The sequence below is a fragment of the Sphaeramia orbicularis genome, chromosome 9 (genome assembly GCF_902148855.1).
Source record: "Sphaeramia orbicularis chromosome 9, fSphaOr1.1, whole genome shotgun sequence".
In the NCBI taxonomy this organism is placed as follows: Eukaryota; Metazoa; Chordata; class Actinopteri; order Kurtiformes; family Apogonidae; genus Sphaeramia; species Sphaeramia orbicularis.
The window spans coordinates 21,257,318-21,284,011 of record NC_043965.1 but is presented as its reverse complement, the minus strand read 5'-3'; the positions used below and the strand labels follow the sequence as shown (position 1 = coordinate 21,284,011).

The window sequence follows — 26,694 nt, the reverse complement described above, 5'->3', positions numbered from 1 at the left end:
TGAATGTGCTTGCATCCCCAGAGACTTAACCACTTTTCATATTCTGTTTGTTCCAATTTACTCCAAAATGATGTGTGTGCAGTCAGCATTGCCTCGGGACTAGTTAAGTTCTCTGTTTTCATAGAGTCTTGTATTCTAGTGCAAGATGGCGGCAGCATACAAAATGTGCACTGAAAGAAAAAGGAACAGTGTTATGAATGCACCACATCTACAACTGCCTCCAGCTCTCAGTGGTGCAAGATAACTGTATTTAGGATGTTTAAAAAATCTCAAAGGACAAACCTACCTGCATTGTGTGACTCACCGCTTACGTCATCATGACACACTGGGAAGTAGGGCAGGAAGTTAAAGTGTGTGTGTTTGTGTTGTGTTCGTCCAGGTGCCCTGTGGATGTGTATCGTACTGAATCCTCACTGTAAGCCGGAGCAAAAGTCATCATGGCTGCGCCAGCTGCGCAGATGGAACAGTGTGGACGTCTGCCCCTGGGAGGATGGTAACCACGGCAACGAGCTGCCCAACCTCACCCACTCACTGCCTCAGGGTGCTCATGGCAACCAAGGTCAGAGATTGACAAGTTTTGTATATCTGTCAATAACGTATTCATGTTAACGATTTCTCCAGCAGTACAGGTGAGGCGTGTCACATGTACTGTAGCTTTATGACACTGAAAGAGTAACTTCCGTCCAACAAGGAAGAATCATCCCAAAATCTCATTGAGCATGTTTTCCATTCTGCCTAAAAACTGTCAACCAAGAAGTCAATCTGTTAGAGGTTATTTTTCCATGTAGCACATTCACACACAAATCCTTTGCTTAGTTTAGACAAAAACACAGTCTCCCTTTGATTTAAAACACTCTGGCAGATTTTCTGCAGTGGGAAGCCGAAACAGACTGCCAATATTCGAGATGATGGTTATGTTTGTTTTCAATAATTATGCTAATGCCCAAATATTAACATGTCATTAATAGGTATTAAAATGTTTGAGCTGTCAAAACAAAAACAACCAAATGACCAAGTATACAGCAAACTAACTGTTAAACTCTGATTTTGTGCCACAGGAAAAGTAAAGCTACACTCTATCAATTGAAGTCAAATTTGATTGAAGAATGAGAAAAAAATAATCTTATTAAAGCAGTTCTGTCACGTATTCTGTATGAAGAAAGTTTCAGCCTAGGCTTTGAATTATGAACTACACATGTAGGGTTGAAAAAGGAGGCATTTTGGGAAATATATCCAGTGGTTTTGGATCTTGGCTCATACTCACACTAAAATCCTTATTCTCTTGGTCTTTCATGTTTAATTGCGACCATTCTGTTTTTAAATTTCTATTTCTTATGAGTCTCACAGCTTTCGTTACACAATGACATGTCTGCTTCTTCTGCAGAGATGCGACCCCACAGGACTGTATTCACACGGGCCATTGAGGCCTGTGACCTGCACTGGCAGGACCGTCATCTGCAGCACATTATCGCCAGTGACCTCTATGCCAACTACTGTTACCATGACAACCAGGAGGGTTCCCTTTTTGACTCACGCGGCTGGCCTTTGTGGCATGGTGAGTGTGTATGTGTATAAGTGCAACTCAAATAAGAAATTCATACACCGCAGGTTGCTTTGAGAATGTGCAGCATTCACTGAAAGAATACATTAAACTCGCCTTTCTTTCAGAACATGTACCGACGGCCTGTGCGAGGGTGGATGCCCTGCGTTCACACGGCTACCCAAGAGAAGCCCTCAGATTGGCTATCGCTGTGGTCAACACGTTACGACGGCAACAGCAGAGGCAACTAGAGCACTTTCGTCGACATAAGAAAGGTGAAACTTGTTCAAAGGGCATCAGTCTTTGAAACGCAGGGGTCTTTGAATGCTTTTTTTTCCTCTCTTCCTTTATTTGCTGAAGCTTCTCTGCAAATCACATTTCCTTACAGAGCATATATGCTTTAAAATATGTGAGTCTGCAGGACTTTGTGTTAAAATAACAACCATTTCTTTGTCTCAGAGCTGCTCCATAAAGGCCATACTTCCATTACCAACATGGAGGGCTGGGTGGGACACCCCCTGGATCCCATCGGCACCTTGTTCAGCACGTTGACAGAGTCAGGACGGGCAGGGGAGGAGGGATCCAATACCTGCTTAGACCTCTCAGGTAATAACATAAATTGTACATTTTTAATATAATTCTTGCTCTGTTGCAGCGTATGAGCCAGTAAATCCTGAGCTGACAAAAATCTAAGAAGATTCTGCTGTATCTTTTGTATATTACTACTTACTTTTATTATACGGTTTTAGAATAACGTATCCTGTTCATGTGCTGCTGAACTGAAGACACTACTAAGACTGTAGTAATGTGTAAACTGTTAATGATTCCTAATTATTTAAGAAACTTCATAACATTTACAGATTGTATTCAGTTTTTCTTCCACGTTCTGTGTATTATCAATGGTTAAATTTTACTGTGACTTGATAAAATACTTGATTTAAACATCTCTGCCTTTTTTGATTACCAAGATCCATAAATCCTGCATTTCAGATATTTCATTTTCTAGATGTAAATTAGAATGGAGATGAAAGGACTCCTAGTTTCTATACAAATTCACCTTCAGTCTCTTTCTCTTATGTTATCATTCCTCCTTTTGGTTTTTAAATTCTCCTCCCCAAGCTACTATAACTCTGCGTCCCTCATTGCCTCCTCTTTTCGCAGAATTTGCCTTAAACCTTGAACAAAAGAATGCTCCAGTGGCGTTAATCTTTACTTTGGATGGTCATTGTGTCCAGACCTCTGCTGTGTGACTGACATTCCGGTTGTCTTTAGGAGACAAGCTCATCTGGTGCCCAAACCTCAGAGAATAACAAAAACACAGGGCACCACTTTATACCATCGCACTCCCATTTAACCCGCTTCCACCTCTCTTGTTTTCCCATCCATCTCTTCTTCACAGACTGCTCAAGTGTAGTAAGCCGCGCCGATCTCCAGCGAATGCCCGTACAACGATTGCTAGGCGATGGCGAATCGTACGTGGCACTGGCAGTGGAGACGGCTCTGATTGGCTTGGGTCAGCAGCGGGTGATGCCCGATGGGCTGTATGCTCAAGAGAAGGTGTGTCGCAATGAAGAGCAGCTATTGGCCAAGCTGCAAGAAGTGGAACTGGACGACTCCCTGGTCAAAATCTTCCGTAAACAAGCTGTCTTTCTATTAGAAGGTGAGGAAGATGGTAATATTTCAGTTCTTAATCTCCCTTATTTCACTATAAGCCGCACACACACATATATAAATGCATACATTCAGATACGTACACACCCCATGCAGTCCTTTTCTCTCCCTCCACTTTCCTCCCACACTCCAAAAGCTTACACTTTCTTGCTTAAACAGGAAAAAACACATTGGACTCTGTCTCACTATTTATTATCCTTTCATTTTGTGGCGCAAATAGAGGCTGAGCTGCCCTGGGCCAGACCAAAATGAGCTCTTTACACAGTAACACCAGGGGTATTGTGTCAGCACACACATGCGTGCACACACAACAGTGTGTACATTTACAGAATGCGACGACTGGGGTTTGGTTATGGGAAAAGGAGGTAGGAGGAGGGAGGGGGTGTCACATCCTGGAGGGCCTGGCCCAGTCAAGCTCAACTCTAGACCCCACCCAAACCCCAGCCATGCCTCTGCCCTGGCGCGACCACCCACCTCTGGCTCCGTTACTAATAGAGCACCAGGCTCCGAGGCCTCCGCGGGCCCCTGGAGGCTGCAGCCGCGCCACTGTGTGATGTGGTCTGTGGCTTAGGAGCCTGTTGGGGTTTAAAATAACCCACCAGAGACGAGGGGAAGTGCAGGAAAGAGGGGGAGGGAAGAGAAAGAGAGCATGAGGCCAAGCTCACACACACGACCATATGGTTTTTGACGTCACAGTTTGTTTTAATGCCACGTGGCTCTGGCTGTTCCTGGCTGAGGGGGGGCGCACAGTATATAAGCAGACACTTCATTTTACGCTACAGTATATAAATAACAAAAGTCAAATAAAGAGTCAGTCCTTTTTTCGGTTTCAACTGTACATACACTGATATTTAAAGGTACAGTAGGTAACGTGTATTTGCTTACATGAGGTTTGTGCTTTTGCTCAGAGCTGGTTGTTTGTTGAGAATAGAGAGTTACGTTTTCTAAGTTAATGATGACTAATGTTGCACACTGTTACCGCTGTAGAGGGTCAGACAACAGACACTGAAGCATTCGGCAGGAAGCATAAAGATTTTCACTGAAAATGAATGATTTTTAAGATACATTATGACTCCACCATTAAAGCTTCGTATGACTTTCGTCACCAATTTTTCATCAAATCTGTAAAACCTGAGTCATATCCTCAGTATCATGAATCCGTAAGTCTGTCTGTGATTACTCATCTGAATCTCTTCCCTCAATTTCGAAGTGTACTCCACCATAAACAGTCAATTTGTTTACAAACAGAGCCAGTAGGTCAGTCGGGCGTTTTCGGAAAGTTGTTGCAACATGAATTGTGGGAAGCGTAGCTATGGCAGCTGCATTATGGCTGCAGCAGCAACAAACATGGAAACGGCTTCATTGCCTCTTGCTACTGCAGCTGCACGTAGCTCTGGTGGAGTACACTTCGAAACTGTTCACCATGAGGGAAGAGATTCAGGTGAGTAATCACGGAAAGACTTACAGAATCATGATACTTACGCTATGACTCAGATTTGATGAAAAATTGGTGACAAAACTCATTCTCAGCTTTAAGTGGCAAAAGTGATTAATTCATGATATTTTCTTCACATATGTTACAAATTGCACAAACCATAATGTACTTACACTGTTGTTATCACATTATTATTGTTTTATTGGTGTTCATCACTAAAACAAACCCCTCTTTTTGTGCGTCGATGCAGCTGGTCCATACTCTGGTCTGGGAGAGATTGTCCACAGAGAGAGTGTTCCCATGCACACCTTCGCCCGCTATCTCTTCACCTCTCTCCTACCTCACGACGCTGAATTGGCGTACAAAATTGCACTGAGAGCTATGCGGTAAGTCTCTTTCAGTGTGTGTGCTTGTGTGTCAGATCTTGTAAATGACTTTTAATCGACTTTTGACTTGATTGAGACGAAGTAAAGTTTGCGTTTATGAGCCGGTTTGATGATTAGCTTAAAAAATATGGCCGGTTCACTAAAGCGAAGACTAATTGTAGTCAGCCAGCTTTCATTAGACTTTACATTACTTTCCCAAATTGCTTTCACCCACTTTCAATTCAGATTTCAAATGTCAGTGACCAGAAATTCATGGATGGCCTCAGATTTGTCTAAGCATTTTACAAAATCATAAGATTTTATCGCACTTAAACTACATACACTGTGTGTCTGTGTGTAGCTGGTGGTCCGTCCTGTTTGTAGGCCTGACTGTGTGTTGTCCATGTGATCTCTCTATATTAAGCCCCTGTGTGTATTAATCTGTGGATAATGTGTACATGTGTATGTGTGTTAATCAGTCTGTGCTGCTGTGTTTTGATGTTGTGACTAGTGGGAGCTGGATCAGTGAATATTAATTACATTAATGAGACTGTAATTAGTGTGGCTGTAATGAGGAGGAAACACACACACACACACACACACACACATGCACACACACGTACACATGCAGGGCCAACAGGGACAGGGCAGCGTGGGGAAGATGTTTGTTGTGTTTCTACAAAGCCGGGCCTCTCATAGTCCAACACTGAAAAACACTAACTGTCAAAATGATTAGCAAATGAATGGGAAGCGATGTGTTCAAGGCTTGAACTATAATGTCGGACAAAAGGGCGACAGATAAGGCAAACGCACCGTTCACACATCCCCTGCAGTTAACCAGTTAGGAGGCGTCAGGAATTGAAATAATGTGCTTACAGAACCAAAACTACACGGTTGGCTTTTTATGGAGGGGCCGTGTGGTTTCAAGGTTGCGCTCCTGACCTCTACATGTCCCCTACTTGCCTCTAACCCATGTCCCAAACCTGTTTTCCCTGAGTCAGCCTCTCCCTTTCCTCACATGCTACTTCCCGTCACCTTCCTTGCTTCCTCCCCTTGCCGCCTCCATCCTCACTCTTGGGGTGTGAAACCAGCGATTTAGAATAATATGGCCACTTATGGGTGCTCCTGGGAGCCAGAGGTGTCTACTCAGCACATAATGAATGTGTGTAATGTAGCGTAGTGTAATATGATAGCATATACCTCCTCGCTCCCACGGGATAGCGGACAGTTAAATATAGAGGAGGAGGTAAAGGAACCAGGGCTATTTTAATGGACCCATTATAACACTATCATTGATACAAGGAGAGAGGGAAAGTCTAGCTCTCTCGCTCTCTCTCATTTTTGCACGCATTTTTTCCCTTTCCACTTCCTTTCTCTATTTGTCTTGTTTTCTCCTACCAGCTCTTTGTAAAAAAACAAAAAAAAAAGAATGAGGCTATATCCATGAGAGTGTGCACATCCAGTAGATTTATAGTATTTTTAAGTGTTTGTGTATTTATGTGCTGTAGCTGAGGCTAATTAAAGCATGCCTTGAAGCTTGCCAGGGCAGCATATGCAGTGCGATGACTTGGTGTGAGCGGCCAAAACAAAAACAAGTTCTTGAGTTGCCCAGAATTTGACTGTAGCAACAGAGGAAGATGAAGAAGAAGAAGAAGGAGAAGAAGGAGCAGCAGCTTGCCGGCTCTCATGAGGCTGTCCTTATCTCAACTCTTTGGAAAACACAACTCCCAGTCGCCTGTTATCATATGAGATTTCCATATGCGATACGAGTGTCCCAATGCTAATGAATCTAGATCCCCTCTGTAATCCACAACCTTTGATTCTCTGCATAATCCATAATCTTTAAATATGCAGCAGTGTATAGCATAAATGCAGTCTTAGCGTTAATTGAGACAATGATATACCAATGACATTCACAGAGAGCTGACACCTTCTCTTTTTACACATCGTAACCTCTGACTGCACGCTAATTTTTCAGCATTTTCATCAATTTATAATTAAATCACCCTACAGTTTGTATGAAAAACCAGGCTGTAAAACGAGACGCTTGGAATTTAGTTGTTCTTTATAGAGACGCGTACTGTAAACATAGGTCATTTGTTGAAAAGAACAGAGCAATATCAGCACCAGTAAATCTAAAAACTCCTGTAAGCTAAACAAAGAGCTGTAGATTCGTCTTAAATTCTTTACCAGTTGGTATGTCGGAGCTGTGAACTGATATTTGGGGTCACCTCTCCAGCTTCTTAGCGGTCACAGTGAAAATTTCAAGTTTGTGTATAGAACGGAGGCCTTCCAGCGGATGTGTAGCTTAGCTGATAGAAGTGTGCTAGATAAATTATGGAAGTGAAGGGTGTTTACAGTCAGAAGGGGGAAAGACCATGAGGTAGAGAGGTCAGTAGTCATGGTGATGTTGACCAGAAACCAAAAGAGGCTCAGGATTTAGGTAAAATGTGGCTGGACTGCTTTTTATCAGCATGTCACCCTTTTTTCATCTCTTTTACTTGTTGCACACTTTGCTCTGTTAATTTAAATGCATTAGTATGGATGTGCACATACTTGTGGTCCCTTTGCAGTCGTATTTTACATAATCATCCTCTTCTGTTTTATTTTAATGAATGAAATAGTAAGGGTGATTCAGGAAAACAATAGCTCATAATGTAGTTCTAGTTCTAGTAATGTGATCTTAAAATATCTGTTTGTGAGTTGATGATTTTTCATGTAGAATAGTCAAATTAATCAGACATTGGATTATCACAGATACTGTCTTTAAGGTGAAGGAATAACAGCTTTAACCCATAAAGACCCAGCTTACTTTTATGTCAGCTCTCAAATGAAATTTTCTCTATATCTAACTTTTCTTAAGTGATTTATCACCATTTATTGATAACAGTATCCTTCATTTGTATTTTATCAGTATGAATAAGATATTTCCCTGTGTTTGATTTACTGATTATGTAGATGTTCATAAAAGATCAGATTAAAGTTAAGGATTTTTATATCAAAAACAAAGAAAACTGCAGAAAAAGTGACTTTTTCAGTAAAATATATCATTAACTGAACATAAATCAAGTGTGTCCATCCACTGTCATTGATCCAACTCCATGGGTTTTACTGGTGAATCAATGTTGTAGAAGATGACGGTGCTTCCTCTTTCACTACGGAGCCTCTAAACGTCCAAATGGGTCATATCTGATGACCATGAAAAGATGACAAACTGTATTTTACACCAATTATTTATATGTATTGATAGGATTAGTGGATCAGTAGGTATTAAACATTTTAGATCAGTAGATGCTTTTGGTCAGTGATGGATGTTTGGGTCTTTATGGGTTAAAAAAAAAAAAAAACTGAGACCCTAGATCCGTCCAGAATCTTTGGGATCTTGCGCTTACCTCCACATGCCACATGAGCTCATGATATCCACCATGTTCCCCCACAGAGTCTGCACCGTCGCCCTTGAATATTTGTGTTGCTATGAATACTGCTGTGGCCCTTTCAGATGTGACAGGGTGCTACAGTGCCACAGGACCCATTTGACACCAAAGCCGCCCCCCTCATTCCTGTTCACAACCACACACAAGGATTGATTGCCTCTTACAGCTCTCCCATTTAGTGTTTTTTTTTTTTTTTTTTTTTTTACTGTATATCATTGGTAACGCACATTTATATCTAGGCGAGGCAGAGCAGTAAAGAAATATGAGTTTAATTTGATGTTTTAAGCACACTTGACATTGAGTTGAGAGTTTCTACAGTGTTATTGCGCAGAGTAGATGATCATGTTTATAGCGGATGTGCACCATTTTGCAGTAGTTTACAAGGTGCTCAATGAGAGCGCGCCCGTGGCAGGGAATACACTGTACTTGTGCATAGATTGAGTGCTTCAGAGGAGTCTGTGAGGATTTTTTTTCCCTTTTTGTTTCTTATGGAACAATAGCCCAGTATGGATTTTCCTCCCAACATTTTGAGGAGGTTATTTTTCAGCAGTCCAGGCCTCTCAAGCTCCCATCCAATGGAGGCCTCTGGCTCTCTGGTGAAAACCAAACAAAGACAGGAATGTTGATGAGGCCTCCATCTTTACCCAGGGCCTTTTTCTTTTGCTTTGCTACACCCCAGGAATCTTCCAGAAGGCCCCAGTGTGGTGGAAGCTTTTAGCAGCTCTTTAGATGTGTGTGGAATGAAGCTGGCTGTTGCTAAGGCTTCCAAACATCCCCATTTTACACTAAGTGTCAGTGTTCACACTCACACGTATCTCGGCTGGGGTTTTGTCACCTTCTCTCTTCTGAGAGACGAGGCCTGCTTGTGCCCTCTTGGGCAAAAAACTAAGTGAAGACCAGGCCATTTTTGTACATGCCTTCACTCCGGTGGCTACAGTATCACATGCACTTTGCTCTGAAATTGAAACTGGCATTTAGCATCACGTTGCTTTTACAGGGCTGCTTTGATGTGTTTTCAAAAGGGCAGGTGTGTGTGTGTGCGTGTGTGTGTGTGTGTGTGTGTGTGTGTCTATCTGAGCGTGTGTGGTGTGCATGCATGCGTGTGTGTGTGGGTGCGCTGGCTCTTTTCATTCATGTGTGTCGGTATTTGTTTGATGTGTGTCCAGCCTTACGGGGCTGGAAGGTGAATTCCTTAATTTCCCCGTGGACTCAATTAGCTTTGTGATTGGCTGAGAGAAGGCCAGGTTGTGCTGTCTTCTGAAGGAAAGAAGACCTTTGAAACTGAGGTGGGAGCGGAGGGAAGGGAAGTGAAGCAGAATAGAAGATGAGCTGGCCGCAGTGGTAATGGTGCTGGTGCTTTTGGTGCTGGTGAAGACTTGGCCCTGTCAGTTTTATTATAATGAAAGGAACTAGTGAGCTGCTTTATCCACTAGCAGGTGTTGCATGGCACTGACTTCATTATGACCAATTAGAGTGAAGAAAATACTAATTATACCTTGGTTTCTAGGTGATTAAGTACTAGGTTGGAGGTAAATTGCAGGGATAGGCTAACTTTAATCCCCCTGTGATCACCAAAGTCATCTCCATTTTGAAGTCACTTTCAGACTACTCATAATGAAGACTCTTTCTGTCTGTACAGTGTTTCTGTCTGTCTTTAAGTCTGCTCATCACCATAACAAGAAAGCAGTGATTTCAGTGTGATGGCTTTCACATTCGGTCGACACCTCTCTGCTTTTTTCCCCCCTTTAAAATACTATTCATGTTTCCGTTTTCTCCAAATGTGTCAGCTTTTGTTCAAATATTTTGCCTGCCTGTTAAAGGGAAGTTTTTCCTCGCCACTGTCACCAGTCATAAGTGTTTGCTCCTGGAGGATTCTGTTGGGTTTCTGTAAATTGGCTTAAGATTTGATTTGATTTGATCTATCTCTCCTTTATGTGAAGCACTTTGTAACATGTTGTTTTAAAAAGTGCTATATAAATAAAGCTTTACTTACTTACTATTTTCATAAACGTTGAAAATATGATAATGCAGACAGTAATAACTCGTCTGCAGAGTAGTGCTCCTGGATGTGTGAATTGCTAACTCAGCTCTGTTTCTGATTGTCCTCTGTCAGGTTGCCGGTGTTGGAGTCGACGGCCTCGTCCAGTGACCTGTCGCGACCCCACCACATCGTGTCTGTCGTGCCCAACCGCTACCCACGCTGGTTCACCCTGAGCCACATCGAGTCTCAGCAGTGTGAGCTGGCATCCACCATGCTCACTGCAGCCAAAGGTGCACACATATTCCCAAATCCACACAGAAATGAACACAATACATAGAAGAAAATATGTAGAAAATACGATTTTTGCTGACTTTTTCAGTGTAAGTAAGATGCCAGATGGTATTACCAACACACACACTGTAAAACTGCACTGTATATGCAAACAGGTGCAGTTATCATCTCTGTCGTATTCTGAAACATTCCTGTCTTGTTTCTTCACTCAGGTGACAGTCGAAGGCTGGAGACAGTCCTGGAGTCCATCCAGAAAAACATTCACTCTTCGTCTCACATCTTCAAATTGGCACAAGATGCATTCAAGATCGCCACTCTGATGGACAGCCTGCCCGACATCACACTTCTCAAAGTCTCTCTGGAGCTGGGACTGCAGGTATGCACGAGTACCTATGAATGCGGTAAAACTGGATGCATGTTTACATATCATGTCTCAGTGTTTTTTTTTGTTTGTTTTTTTTTTTAGCATTAGCAATAAGTGACCTGGTATATACTTTATGTACTTACGATGTTTTAATAAAATGTAATTTAACCAGAAAAGACTTGTTGACATTAAGAATCCATTTTACAAGAGCATCACGGCCAAGAAGGGCATCAGCACAGTTAACAAGGTTTAAGAAAAGGCTGCAGCCATAAATTCATAATTTGTTAGCCTCATAGCATAATTACCTAAGTATTATGCATGGCCAAATTGTGATATTTGTGTAACTTTACTCTACAAATACTGCTGCTTCATGTTGTATCATTAGCTATGATCTGAAAAAAATGTGACTGTGAGGCTAAGGAGATACAAATACATCATACATACACAACAGTCAAAATAAATAATACAGTCGTACACTGTAACAAATTATCACTATTATTATGAAAATGACTTGTGCCGACCTTCTACAGCTGAATGAGCCTGCTGCTTAGTTGCTTAACATTACTTTGGATGCATCTAATGAGACTAGCTTCAGAAGTTTCAGGCCATTTTGTAGCCTCCTTCATTCTAAGTAAATGGAGTAGCATTTCCCTGTCAGGCACAGAACTCTGAACGGACAGAGAGAATAAGCCATGGGTTTGAAAAGTGTCTACGCCTATACGTTTCTCACAAATAGAGTAGTAGTGGAATAGATTTGAAGATAAAGTGAAAGCTAATCTAAAATAGACTTTAAGTAACCCTGTGGGTGAATAAGGCAGACCATCTAACTTCAGTGTGTAGTATTTTTTAGGCTTTTGTTACCATATTAAATTATTTAAAAAGGCTTTCAACTATAAGAGATATGAGTCTGTTAAGAGATTGTTGAGCTTTTACACTACAGTACTTAAGTGTATTGTTGAAGTCATGCTTTAATTTGGTAACACATACTATATTTAATGGTCTTCAGTGGGAATATTAGAGGTGCTTAAGCTTCTTGTACTTTGTTATAGGGTTTAGCACAATGGTTCCCAATCTTTTTAGGCTCGTGACCCCATTATAACATCACAAATTTCTGATGACCCTAGGCATTCAAAATGGAGACTTTTTTTTTTTTTTTGCTAAAATTAATTTGTTTTTGATCATGTAATAGTTTGCTATACTATGTTGCATATAAATGCTAATTTTAGACAACATTTAGTCTATATAATGTATATTATTATGGACGGAGGCAGAAAAGGCAGGTGTAGATTACTGCACAAAGTGAGAATTTTATTTTCCTTGGTACAGTCAGTCCAGCTTGGATTTACAAGGCTGCAAATTAATACTGAACAAACAAGAACTCAAACTATGAATTATGAAAGAGCTGCAGCATCTGAAACCGACCACAATGAACATTTGACAGATAAACAGTACCACAGTGCTTCAGTTTTAGCTTCAGAGTTTGTCATGTCTTTTATGTATTGTGATTGTCTCTCTCAACTCACCATATCTTTTTTATCAGTAAGTTTTTATTTTTATCAGTTACTAGAAATTTCAGGTGACCCCATTTGAATTCCAGGTGACCCCACATGGGGTCCCGACCCCAAGGTTGAAAAACACTGGTTTAGCATTTTATAGTGTTGTCATTTTGTATTTCTCAGGTGATGAGAATAACTCTGTCCACGTTAAACTGGAGGAGGAGAGAGATGGTTCGCTGGTTAGTCACATGTGCCACTGAAGTGGGTAAGTGACACGGACTTGTTTGCATGGGCTGTATTATAATGCATTAACTGTGGAGATGTGACGGCTTGACCTTTCAACTTCTCCGGTTTTCCTGTGTGCTGCAGGTGTGTATGCGCTGGACAGCATCATGCAGAGCTGGTTCACCCTCTTCACCCCCACAGAAGCCACCAGTATTGTGGCCACCACTGTCATGTCCAATAGCACTATCGTCCGCCTCCACCTGGACTGCCACCAGCAGGAGAACTTGGCTTCATCTGCCCGCACTCTCGCCCTGCAGTGTGCCATGAAGGACCCCCAGAACTGCGCCCTCTCTGCTCTTACACTCTGTGAAAAGGACCACATTGCCTTCGAGACAGCCTACCAGATTGTACTGGATGCAGCGGCGACAGGAATGAGCTACACACAGCTGTTCACTATCGCTCGCTACATGGAACACCGCGGTTACCCTATGAGGGCGTATAAGTTGGCGACATTAGCCATGGCTCATCTGAACCTCAGTTACAACCAGGACACACACCCGGCCATCAATGATGTGCTTTGGGCCTGCGCTCTCAGCCACTCACTGGGGAAGAATGAGCTGGCCGCTGTTATCCCCCTCGTAGTGAAGAGTGTAAAGTGCGCCACTGTACTCTCGGACATTTTGCGGCGGTGTACACTGACCACACCGGGTATGGTGTCGGCGCTGCACAGTCGCAGGAACTCTGGGAAGCTGATGTCCCTGGACAAGGCGCCACTCAGGCAGCTGCTGGATGCAACCATCGGGGCCTACATCAACACCACACACTCGCGGCTCACGCACATCAGCCCGCGCCACTACAGCGAGTTCATCGAGTTTCTGGGGAAAGCCCGGGAGACTTTCATGATGGCTCACGACGGACACATTCAGTTCACGCAGTTCATAGACAACCTGAAACAGATCTACAAGGGCAAAAAGAAACTAATGATGCTGGTGAGGGAGAGGTTTGGCTGAGGGTGAGGCTGGGGGTGCCAAAAGCTCCCTCCCACTCTAGTACTTTTCTATTAACTTGAGTCTGCCTTTTGAACTTCTTTTGGACTTAAAAACAGAACAAGTGAAAAGAGGGATGTGACTTGTAGAATGAAGCAAAAAGAGAAAGGAAAAGATGACAAAAAAAATCAACAGAGCCACATGCGGTATTATTGTTCTTGCTGTTGTTATTGTTATAAACATTATTACTATTATTATTATTAATAATATTATTACTACTATGTGTACAGAAGTGTTTTTATTTTTCAGAAGAGAGGAAATTTGTCACGTTGTGAATGTTGTGTGTATTTCTCTACATGTGTGCGAGAGGAAAATGAAAAGTGAAATGGCTTTTTTTTTTTTTTTAAATTTGTTTCTTTATTTTTATGATTTAAAGCATCTTTTTCCCTTTTTCAGTGTATATTGAGTTATATGTTGTCAAGTGGCTGAAGCCCCTCTACAATAGCGCTCATGTAAAAACTACAAAAAAAAAAGAAGAAAAACAAAACAAACAAAAAAAAAATGTCTCGGCATCCTCAAAGAGAAACTAAGGCTTTAAACCACACAGAGCACCTCCCTCTGTCCAGGCCTGCAGCAGCGGGCGCTGGTCAGCACTGCACAGCTTAGCTTAGCTCGGCTCGACTCGGCTCGACACAGCTTGGGTTAGCACTGACAGAAAGCCGCCATCAGCAGTTCTCCAGACACAGCAGTAGCATCAGCAGCACTTGAGCAGCCATTAGTTTTCTCTGGGTCCCAGGCATTAGCTTCATTACACACAACAATGCTCTTAGCTAACTCATGTTGTTATTGTTGTAATTTCACCCACCTCCATAATGAGTACCTGTTTCAGACAGAGGACAGTATGCAGGCTCTACAGCAACTGCACATCAAAGATAATAAGTATTATTATTACATTAATGTAATGTAGTAAAGGTGCAGCCCAAATTTGACTACATAATGGATGTGATTAGTTTTCTACTTAAAGCAGATACCCAGAGGGAGACGACTACCTCATGATATGGTATTAAACCTGCTCCCAATTTTTTTCCCCTTCTTTTTTTTTGCTATCATGATATTTATCATCTATGATAGCTGACAGTGTTAATTAAACAGGAGATTCACTAGTGAGACCAAGGTTATGTGGAGATATGGAGTCAGATTCCTGCTGAGTGTTTGCGCGCTCAGCTCTGCTGTACGTCACTGCCCCTGCCTGATGGCCACGGTACTTATCACCCTAAAAATTGGCTCCGACACATAGCTACCATAGTGCGTTATTTTCAGAATAGGCCAGTGTCATTTCCCTCTGTGCATGTGAATCATAGAAATTAGGCTTTCTACTGTTATAGTTCATTGTGTGGAAACTTCAGTAATTGTCAACCAGAACGTTCTCAGGGATTTCTCTACACAGGAAAAAAAAAAGGCGGAACAAATGAACGACTGACTACGGAAAAAGACAAAACATGACACAACATGAGCGAGCATTTATTGTACTCTGTATATATGCCATAGTATATGTCTGAATATGGAGGATCTGAAAGTATATGTTAACTAATTTATACAGAGTATTCTATGTAATGTGAAATACTTGAAGCCGCTGTAGTTTGGTCTCTCGCTCTCCTTTTCTTTCTCTCTTTTGTCTTCTCTCTTTGTCTTTTATGTTTCTCTTTTGTTGAAAACAGAACATATCAGAAGGACCAGACTGACCTTGTTGTTGTCGGCTTTTCGGATTCTCAAAGCCACATATGTTGATAGTTGAGACGCTGGATCCAGTTGGAAACGCAAGTTAAATTGTTAAAAAAAAAAAAATGAGAGAGAGAACAATGTTGTCTTAGCTACTTCCTGCTGACTAAAGTATAGAATGGGAGAGAGGTAGGCCGCTTGAGGCCATCAGTTGATAAATGTTTGAAAACAAAATAAAGTATGTCTTGAAGTACTTAATTATGCATGTAAGCTGTTGTCCTAGCCTAGTTTTCCATAGGACCGCATAGGACAAATCTATAATGTGCTTTATGTCAAAGCTAATTGGAGATGAATCTGGTCAAACAAAAAGAATACAGTATATGTCCGGACTCACATGCATTTAAAGACGCGTCTTGGCTGAAGTCTGCCTCTTTTTACAATAATATAACCTGAGTAACTCAATAGTCGTGCAAGTCAGTAAGACTCACATTGATAATTATGCACAAGATCAAAAAGGAAAAAAATAAAATCTCCTCAGTTCTCCCTTCAGTTCACATAACATCACAGAATTTCCAGTGTCTCTTCTGCAATGTTCAGCTGTCCTATCATTACTTGCCTTTTTACCTTCCTTATATCTGATATTTCTTACCTGTGCATCTTTTTTTTTTTCTTCTATCTTTCGTTTATTAAAGATAAAAGCAGCCTTTTCTCTTGCCTTGTCTTAACGCTTTAAAGTAACCAAACAGGAGATCTATCTAACAACCAAACGCGTTCTAAGAGGTGAGAGACAACCCACCTTGGTCCCAGCTTTAGTGTCCTTAATTAGTAAGTGAATGGCTGTGTAACTCATGCTTTAACAAAGCAATCCCTCACGTGTGTTTGGTGAAAAATACGTTGTCCAGTGTCTCTTGTTCTCTTCAGAAACGATTTCCTCTGAGTCTTTTTAGCTGTTTATTTTAGTTTATTTTTTTTTGTTTGTTTGTTTGTGTAGGAATCTTCCGCTCTCCCATTTTATTTATTACAATGACCCATGTATACATGCTTATGAAATTAAGATTTGATACACCGATATCAATTTATTTATGTAACTAAATCACTGTTTTATAATCTTGTTAATGAGTCAATAATTGATTTTTTTTTTGTTTTCGTTTTTGTTTTAATAAAAGTTAGTTTTTTGAAATGTACAAAAGCTGAGTTTTTGCATCCTCTAAAACACAACAGAGTTTCTTTGTTTTCCTGCAAAAAAAAAAAAGTCTGTCATGGATCATTATGGGATGCGGCCTGTGAGTTGGGAGGCGTGCCTTGGTCTGCATATCAGTGGGCTCCCATCAGTCAGGACGGTTCAGATCTCCATCAAACGGCAGTGTCAAAAAAAGGCAGAGAGGGATCACTCTCACTGGCAGCAGCTTTCACGCTGTCGTCTCGATGGGCTGACGAAGAATATGAAATGTATCAATTGATATTCCCATGGTCTTTGTAGCTTCTGTCAGGCAGCCAGGCTCAGCCAACCACAATAACCTGTTTACATGCATCCGACACTGACAGTGGTGCCACAGGATGACTAAATCAGTGTATGTAGTTTGTCAGGTGTGTTTATGTGTGTGTGTTTGTATAGACATGTTGTTATGCGTGCTTCTTCTTGTTTGCATGCTTCTCTGTGTCTGCATGTGTCTTCCTTCTGTATGTGTGTGTGTGTGTGTGTAGGTGTGTGTGTGTGTTGAGGCCTTTAGGGAGTGAATAGGAACAGGTGGTAGCTCCAGACTACAGGAGCTCCTGACAGCAGTAAGGTCCCCAGACTCCCAGCCCCTCATTAAACATTGACACAAAAACACTGCAACTGTCTGTGTGTGAACAGTAATGAAGCGAGGACTGCTACACCGGTAGACACACTGCAACTTAGCACAGCACGAGCTCTGTGGTCTGTGTGTGTGTGAGTGTGTGTGCGTGCGTGCGTCGTCCATCTGTATGCTCGATAATGAGAAACATTTGTCCGTGGAGGTGTCCACTTAGATATTGAGGAATTCGTCAGGTTTAGCAACAAAAGCACCCGTCGGCTGTCAGAGGCCAGACAGAGCTGTCCATTTGTTATGTGATGGATGCCTGCCTGTGAAAAATAGAGTGTGTGTGTGTGTGTGTGTGTGTGTGTGTGTGTGTTGGATTAAAAAAAAAAAAACACACTCATGCATGTAAGTGTACACTAGCGCGTGTGTGTGCAAGACCACTTCCTGTGTGTCTGACCTGTGCTCAGGTCCCTGCTCAGTTCCAGTTGGTAATGACGTCCCTTGGGTGTAGCGCAGTACAGCAGCCTTCTCCAGTCTGTCTCACTGTATACTCCTAATGACATCATGATCACACACTGGCCCCTTTCATGCCAAAAGCCCTCTTCCTCACCGTCACCATCAAAACTCCTATCTAGAGCATTCACTCTCTCGCTTTCTCTTTCACACACACACGCATATACACACACACACACACTTTGCAGCGACTTCACAACACATCAAGGCCTTGACATTTTCCTGCAGAACTGTAGATCTGTAATGCTGTACAGTTTCATGTATAGAAGTGCGTTTCAAGTCAAACAAACAGCAAAGCATTTTTTGAGACTTAAAGTGCTGCGTATGGCAAAGATTATAGTGGCAGGTGAAGGCTGTGAGGCAGAATGTGTCTTACATTTCATCTTAAAATAAAAGTCAGTTTCTTCAAACCAGGATATTGCTATAAATTCAGAGGAAAAAAAAATCTATATAAGTGGTTATTAAAAATCCTCAGAATATGAGTCATAAAGACCTATTGGGTCATGTTCGAAGCCATATTAAGAAATATCTTCTCCACCTTCACTGGAAAATGTGGACTCACTAAATATTCATGTATTAATTTTTTTTTTCTGAGGTTTTTCTGCTGGGCACTTGATATTTCCTGCTTCATTTAAAGTCCATTTTCAGGCTTCGTGCGACCAATAGTATCTAGTTTGATCACACATTCATTGTCCAAACTACTTAAGCTTTGACAGGGTCACAGATTTGTCTATCCCAGCTGCCAGTGGTGGGGTGGGGTACAGCCTGGACATGTCATCAATTTTATTCACCATATTTTATTTATCTAAGCAGGTAAGCTATCCTTTTATAGGACACTCATAGAAATACTCTGAAATTCAAAATTTTACCTTAGTGTGCTATTATAGGACATAGCAGGACTTTATTACTTTAGTGAACTTTATCAAAATTGTAGAAAATCAAGGTCAGTGAAGTTACCATATTTGGTTCCTTGCCCATAAGAGCAAAAAAAATATCTAAGAAGTATATATAAAAAATACAAGAAAAACATATGTACAGTGAAAGGAACATGTATTTTAGAACATTAGAACATCACTTTTAGCGCAAATAACAACTTAAGTACTAATCCAGACACCTGTCCACATCCACATTCTCCCTTTGAACATCATTTCTTACATTAGTACCATTACTTCATGGTACCTAACAAAGCAGGTACACATACTGTTCATGCAGAGGTGGACCTTACAGACCCTGCAGACCACATTGGACCTGAGATTGTTGACTCACTGTCCTCACTGTAGCTGCTGCTGTCACTGTCGTGTAATGTGTGTGGAAATGAACAAAAATAGTCACTTGCACTTAAAGGGTTAGGCAGGGTACACACATGAGGATTTTCTAAATCTGAAGAGATTTTTTAAGTGTTACAGACCCCACACATGAAGATAAAAAATCAGGCATTGAACAGTTTTGATCGTATTGTGTGTGGTGTGCTCCGATGTCAACACAGCACACCATATACATAATCATACTGTCCCACCACCGATCTAGAATCCAGTTCCCCAAGCCAGAAATCTTGCGTGATCAAATGTGATCTAACAAACACGAAGAAAAAGAAACACAGCAGCAACCAGAAAACGCAACATGTCATTTTGGTTGTGGTACGACTTGGCGGAGACATTGAGAAGACATTCTCAGGTATCTCACAGCTCTACGAGTTGGTCCTCCATTTCTGAGGTCCGCCAAACTTTATGTTTCAGGTCGGCCATGCTTGTTTTCACTTACGCCTGCTTTCTTGTTCCTCAGTCAGCTCACTTCTTGATTGGCTACATTTCGTTCCACGTCACAATTCACGGAGTCATGACTCGGGAGTCGTCGGTTTTCCCCACACATGATGATTTTTGGTCGTAAATATTGAACAAGTTTAATATTTACGATTGGCTACCCCGACCCATTTTGAGCCGATTATCAGGACAAATTCACCCTTAACACACCTTAGACCAAAGGATAATCCATTCATTCATTCATTTTCTGAACCTGCTTTATCCTCACTAGGGTCATGGGGGTCGCTTGGAGCCTATCCCAGCTACATAGGGGCGAAGGCGGGGTACACCCTGGACAAGTCACCAGTTCATCGCAGGGCTGACATGTAGAGACAAACAATCACTCTCACATTCACACCTATGGGCAATTTAGATTAACCAATTAACCTATTAGTGCATGTCTTTGGATGGTGGGAGGAAGCCGGAGTACCTGGAGAGAACCCACACAGACATGGGGAGAACATGCAAACTCCACACAGAAAGGTCCCACCCCCAGTCGACTGGTGTTGGAATCGAACCCAGGACCTTCTTGTTGTGAGGCACCAGTGTAACCACTGCACCACCGTGTCGCCCACCAAAGGATAATCTTATAGGATAATCTTATGAGACAAAAGATAATCTGGTGTTTGCCAGCCTTGGTTGGGAAGGAGGGACAAAAACAGCCTGATTATCTTTATGTGTGTACCCTGCTTTAGTTGAGAGCTGCTTCTCATTTCCAATAATGACCTGGACATGTAGAGACAAACAACCAATCACTCTCACATTCCCACCTATGGGCTGTTTGGATTAACCAATTAACCTTTTGGTGCATGTCTTTGGATGGAAGTATGGCCATCGCAAACACAGAAAGAGCATACAAACTCCTCACAGAAAGGTTCCTAGTGTTGGAATTGAACTCAGGACCTTTTTGCTGTGAGGCAACAGTGCTAACCACTGCACCACTGCCCAAACCATTCTGTCACTTTCACGCATACGGGAGATAAAGATTGACCAGTCAACCCATTAAGGTGAATGTCGATGGCTGGTGGGAGGAAGCCGAAGTACCGGAGAGAACCCACGCAGTCACAGGGAGAACATGCAAACCCCAAACAGAGGCAACAGTGCTAACTGCTGCACCACCGCGCCACATCGATCACAAAACATCACAAATGTAAAGCCACTCAACTGACTCTTTTTATTCTTCTTTGATATCACAAACTTTTTTGGTTAGGTCTCAATGTGTCTGACTCTGCAAAGTGAAAGTCAAAGGTTACAGTAAACCAACATTGAAGAATAGTTGTTTTTGAGAGGAGGGGAGCTAAAGTTATAGAATCAGATTAAACATGTCTGGGGGTTTTTTCAGTCATATTATGTCGTATGGCTCTTTAATCTCACAGCATGAACTGTACCTAAACTGTAGAGATGAGTCATCACAGTAAAATCTTGCCTGTGAAAAAGCAGTCTAATCTGATTTGCAAACAAGAGCTGTACTGTCTATCAACATGGTTTTTCCTCATATTTTTCTGTGCTGAATCAGACATGACAGGAAATACTGACGCCTTCGAATGGCTATGCATGACATGAAGAAATCAACAAAACATGCATCTTACTACCTCCCATGGGTGTCCAAAGAAATTCCTTTGTATGACTTTAACCCTCCGAGAACAAGACAGGTTTTGTGTTACCTGATCTGTACCAGTTTTTCTAAAGTATTTCTATACTATCGGTCAGAATCAGGTGTCAAACATCACCTGATTCACAAGTACCTTCACCAAAAATAATGTGTAAATTGTGATTTTCTTTTACTTTCTAACTGGGACAAAACCTATAGCAAGTTTTCTTTCATTTATAGATTTAAATGTAGATGTTTTCTTTTACACAATAAATACTGTCTGCTGAAGCAAATTAGAGCCATTCATTTGCTCAGAGTAGGCAATTATTATGGATCAGTGGTGCACAATGTTAGGGTCTAAATACATAGAGCGTCTACATGTCCAAATAAGAGCTACATATTAACCCTGAAAAGCTGAGGAGCTCTACAAAAGCATAGGTATGCATGGATTAGTGGGACAAAACTTATTGAACATTTTTAACAAATACACATTTAAGACACAGATGATGTTTCCATCTTAGAGGGTTTTAAGCTTCCTGAACCTTTTGCTTTTCCATCAGCCCCAACTCCAAATACAATCTGTTTTATAATCTCTCCAGCATTGTGGAGCTGAACTATCTAGGAAAAGCCTTCACACTCAGCATTTTCAGTATTTGAGCTTTTCGACTATTCTTTTAACGCTACCTCTTTCTGCGAACGGTCCGGGGCCTTTGCGTTGCATGGAGTGTTATCATTACAGAAGTACAAAAGGGGATCATAGACATGTGTTCTTCAACGCAGCCTGCAGCATCAGCCTGACTACCACAGGGACTGTCTTCCTTTCCTCCTCTTCTTACAGAAGGCCGCTGGAGTTTGATCTCCTCTCTCCCCCTCCATTGGCCCCGAGGCGGCTGATTAAATGCTAATTAAAGCCGTTAGCGGTGCTATCACCGCTGCTAACTCCTCTCTCTCTGTCACAGAGATTAATGCCCCTCGTTCATCATCCCACCTCGCCGAGCCTGAGTACCTGCCCGGCTCGCAAAACCTGATCAAGTCATCAGCCCCCAAAGCTCTCTCCTCCGCTCCCTCCCACCGCACAAAGATGGACGAGGGGTTTAAATTTTAATTTGAAAATTGCCCTCAATTACTTCTGCGGCGACCACTTGCCGGAGCTTCTCATGTGGTTGAGTGGGAAGGGGTTACAGCAGCGGGTCAGTGGCCGTGATGAGCGATAAGGGGACATTAATAAGAAAGGCAGAGGTTCATTTAAAAGCAGAAAGGACAGTGGGAGCAGCTTTCTCATTATTTAACTCCCCCAGCTTTATTTAAAGGACTTTATTTAAGGATACCAAGTTAATGTGTCCTCCAGGACAGACGGTTAAAGCGCCTGACAGAGTGAGAAAGTTACGGCCATAACTTACACCCTGAGCACACACTGTGGTGCCATCTTTTTTACCTCTTTTGACATTCTCGCTGTTTTCAGGCAGAGCGGAACGAGCCTCAGAGGGACATAAAATGTTAGAACAAAGTTACACACATCATTTAATTTTATTCTTTCACAATTTCTGGCTCACAAATGTTTTATTGGTTCCAATATCGGTAATCATTATAAGCTATTGGAAGATATTGAGCTATGTATAACAAGTCAGCCAAATGTCATCTGAACTACCACCAGATCAGGGAAACCTTGGCCTGGAATATGCAGCTACTCTGCAGGGTCTCATCTGGTGTTTGTTTTATGCATATCATTTTTGCAAAATTGCACTTCTCGTCTTTTTCAAACAGCAAGCTGGTTGTTTTGATTGATTGAACAGGGTGTAGCTACTAAAAGTATATTAGGTCTGAGCACTAGATTTAACAGCCTAACAGATCAGATAGGTGTTTCTTTACATTTCGGTTTTATTATGAACTTAATCAGCGCACTGTGCCCACTTCCCCGTTGGAAGCACATATCTCAGCCAACAGTGCTGCCATCCAAATGGTTTCCAAGGACAATTAACAAATATACAGAGATTTATGCACCTGCGACCTGACGACTTCCACCCAAAAATACTTTCACTTCATCTTTTACTGTTGCTGCCAATACCCTGCCGGATGCCTGTCCAAAAGCTCCAGCTCTGTCTGCCAGTGTTTATAATGTCACAATGAATGCAGGGAAATGGAGGAAACCCCCACTTGACTTCACTTTTTCTCGCCTAATATGTTTCTCAGACGTCAAAACACTGCATAGCATTTAACTGGGACATCCTATAGAATGACTGTGTCAACATGATACAGACTTCCATGAGAACTCTGCAGAGATAGAAATCAAGATGAAGACTTTCATGCCAGCCTCCTCCACCTGGAATCCGAAGCTCTCTTTGGCTCTGAGGGCTAAAAGCCTACAAGAATGTAATGTGACATTTAATAGCACTGTGGACTGAGGTTCTGGGGCGGCACTGCAGGAATAAACAACAGTACAGTCAAGGTTAGCAGGATTCACAGCGAGAGATACCTTTAATATTCCATTACTGGTTGATTAAAAGCCAAAATGAGTAGCAGCATGATGTCCCTCACTCACTCCGTCATACAGCCATCCTTTTTTTTTTCCTCTTTCCGGCAGCAGCAGGCACCGTGCGTCCGGCAAAGCAGGAACAAAGACGAAGGGAGAGAGAGAGATGGAGAGAAAGAGGAATGGAGCGACAGGAAGAGGAGAGAATGAGAGCATATATCAAGGCCGTTTTCAGTGACATTTGTGCTCTCGGTGTGGAGAGCCACTATGAATATCAATATGAACCCATGGAGAGGAAACGTAGTCTTTTTTTTCCCCTCACTGGGCTATTCATGCACACAAGCAATCTATTCAAGTCAACGTAATGGCCAATCTCTGAGCCTGTGCATGGTTCTGTGAACAGCGCTGCCTCGGCTCTACATCTTCTCTCTCCCTCTCATGAGTTTGGTTGAGCTTGTATTAGTGAAAAACACTTTATGTCAAGTGCAACTGTGGCGAACACTACAGTATGTAAATCAGATTGGATTAAATGCTTGCATGAGTTGAGCTCTGCGGCACCAATCAGGCAGTAGCCTCCAACTAACAGTTTTCTCTGTATAATTTTCGGTGTTTTCTCACAGCTCTTCTCTCTCCTCTCTCCTCTCCTCCTTCCTCTGGTGCTTAGAGATATAGAGTCAAAGGGATGCAAATCTACCCACTTCCTTCCTCCCTTCCCCCATCTGCAAACAGAGATAGCCCCGGGCCAGTCCCAGGCCTTTCTATATGCAGAACCAGTGACAGGAGTTACGCACCATTCTCCCCTGTAACAAACTGTTCCCTCCCTAACAAGCTGCAAGCCAAGCTCTCACTGGGCTAGATGTATGAAGCTGTGTGATTGGTTTGGTACGGTAATAACAATACGGGAATGGAGCGCGAACTGCCTCCTCCCTTTGCATGTGGATCTTTTACCGCCTCTTCCCTCCTCCCTGTGTACCTCTGTGGGTGTATGAGCCTGTGCATGCATGTGTGTTGGTGTGATTGTGGACTGTTGGCTCCAGGCTTATTACTTTAAGTTGTCTCCAGCCCCAGCCCTAATCCCTGTCTTCTTCAGGGAGGGATAACAATAATACAACAAGATCCAGAGGTACTAATGAAATCCTATCAGGTTCCTGAGTCTGAATGTCAGAGAGAGGGAGAGAGAGAAAGTGAGGTAGAGCGAGAGTGTATGAGGTATTGATTGAATAGAAACCGAAGAGAGTGAGAAGGAGGAGAGAATGGTACGGAAGTGTAATGGTGAAGGGGCAAAACAGTTGCTGAAAAGTGAGTGAATAAACAGAGCGAGAGAGGTTTGAGGAGGAATAGGAGGAACATAATCAGAGAGAGAGAGTGAAAGAGAGAAGGGGACTCGTACTGTAGAGAGCGAAGAGGACTTATGCCAAAAGAAGAGATTAAGAGTGGAAGCGAAAGTTGGGTATGAGTGGAGACAGAATGTTTTCTCTTCAGTGACTGAGCATGCGGCAGCTAAAACACATCAGCCCTGACTTGAATAGGTTTCAGACCCAGACCAATTCTCCCTCTGCGTCTCCGCCAGACCCAGTATTCGCCCCTGGGATTGAATTAGGCCTGCCCCATTATACAGTTGCCATGGGGACCCTGACACCTCTACTGACGAAGTGAGAACCATGCAAGGCTGAGTTGCTGATCAGAATGTGTGTGTGTGTGTGTTCACTTGGGGCACACTCCTACATGTGTGTCTGGACGTAACACCCTCAGTTTATGAATATGGATATACAATAGGTGGCGTCATTTAAATTGATTTGCTCTCACATAGAACTGATGAAACTGGGAGGTGATTTTTTTTTTTTTTTTTTTTAATGAGTTTGATCCCACTCACATTTATCCGTTTTTGAATTTTCAGGTTGTTTTTTCAATTAAAAAAAAAAAAAAAGTCTAATGAAAGAACACAAGACCTGCAGTTTTTGTTGTCTTTTATTACAACTTCTTTAATGTCACTTTTCAGATAAATACAAACTGTCATATCATTTCATTGCTTTTCTACAGCTTCTACAACTTCACAAAACTGTTTATGTGTTCTGCAAAATGTTGCTATGCTGCAAGTAAAATACAGAAGTAGAAGGGGAGTGTCAGATAAGCTCTAAAAGTGTTCATGTGTTTTTAATTCAGCCAAAGTTGACAACAACACAGGAGCAAATTCTTGAAAAAGTGAACAGTTGTGTTACATGCACAAAAGTATTGCTAGGTATTTCACTGATAACATGGGACTAGACTACAAAACAATAACCACAAAGGTCCTAGTATAACTTTATGTTGCAATAAATATCATTGCAATAAACTATTTTATCTCATCCCAGGGTTAATTTTCATTTTACTGTCATCTAAAACACTTGCAAAATGCTCCAGAAAGTTTTTTTAGTCATACTCAACACTGAAATTGTTTTGTGTCCTCTAGATTTCTTAGATATTTTTTCATGTTCTGACCATAAATAATCATATTAACACAAAATTACTCACTTAGGAGGAAAAATCAGCTAGTAAACTTACTGAGTTGACATTTATTTTGATAAGTATTGGCAACAATTGATGTGAACATATTTATCATGTTAATATTTGACATCAGTGGAAATGAGAAGTCCTCAATGTTTTTGTTCATACAGTATATACAACTTTTTACAAAATAATTTTTCTTCAACTCTTAAAATAGCAGATGTTTTGCCATGGACAATGGCTGAATGGAACAATAATTTTATTGCTGCAAACATGATGTACGGCTCCAATGTCTGTCACTAATTTTTTGAATATAGGAATTTTGCAAAGGTTGGTGATACAGCAAAAATAAATAAATAAATAAAAACAATTTAAAAATAAATAATAATAATAATAATAATAATAATAATAATAATAATAATAATAATAAAGCAATTATTTATGTAGTGCTTTGACAAAGTTTAGATTAGTCAAAGTCTAAGTGACAAAACATACTTAAATACTTTTTTTCTCTTGATACAAATTAATTTATGATTAATTTCAAGACAG

At 41.6% G+C, this 26,694-nt stretch overlaps 1 protein-coding gene across 1 annotated transcript in view; it reads left to right on the top strand.

Annotated features, from left to right (window-relative positions):
- LOC115426392 (zinc finger SWIM domain-containing protein 6) overlaps positions 1–15,667 on the top strand; it is a 45,376-nt gene extending 29,709 nt beyond the window's left edge. Inside the window, exons 5-14 of the mRNA XM_030144494.1 lie at positions 380–559; positions 1,385–1,555; positions 1,669–1,815; positions 2,000–2,146; positions 2,940–3,200; positions 4,897–5,032; positions 10,559–10,716; positions 10,930–11,093; positions 12,761–12,842; positions 12,947–15,667. Coding sequence (XP_030000354.1) covers positions 380–559; positions 1,385–1,555; positions 1,669–1,815; positions 2,000–2,146; positions 2,940–3,200; positions 4,897–5,032; positions 10,559–10,716; positions 10,930–11,093; positions 12,761–12,842; positions 12,947–13,812 — 2,312 coding nt within the window. The 3' untranslated portion in view covers positions 13,813–15,667. The remainder of the gene's footprint in view (positions 1–379; positions 560–1,384; positions 1,556–1,668; positions 1,816–1,999; positions 2,147–2,939; positions 3,201–4,896; positions 5,033–10,558; positions 10,717–10,929; positions 11,094–12,760; positions 12,843–12,946) is intronic.
- The last annotated feature ends 11,027 nt before the right edge of the window (positions 15,668–26,694 follow it).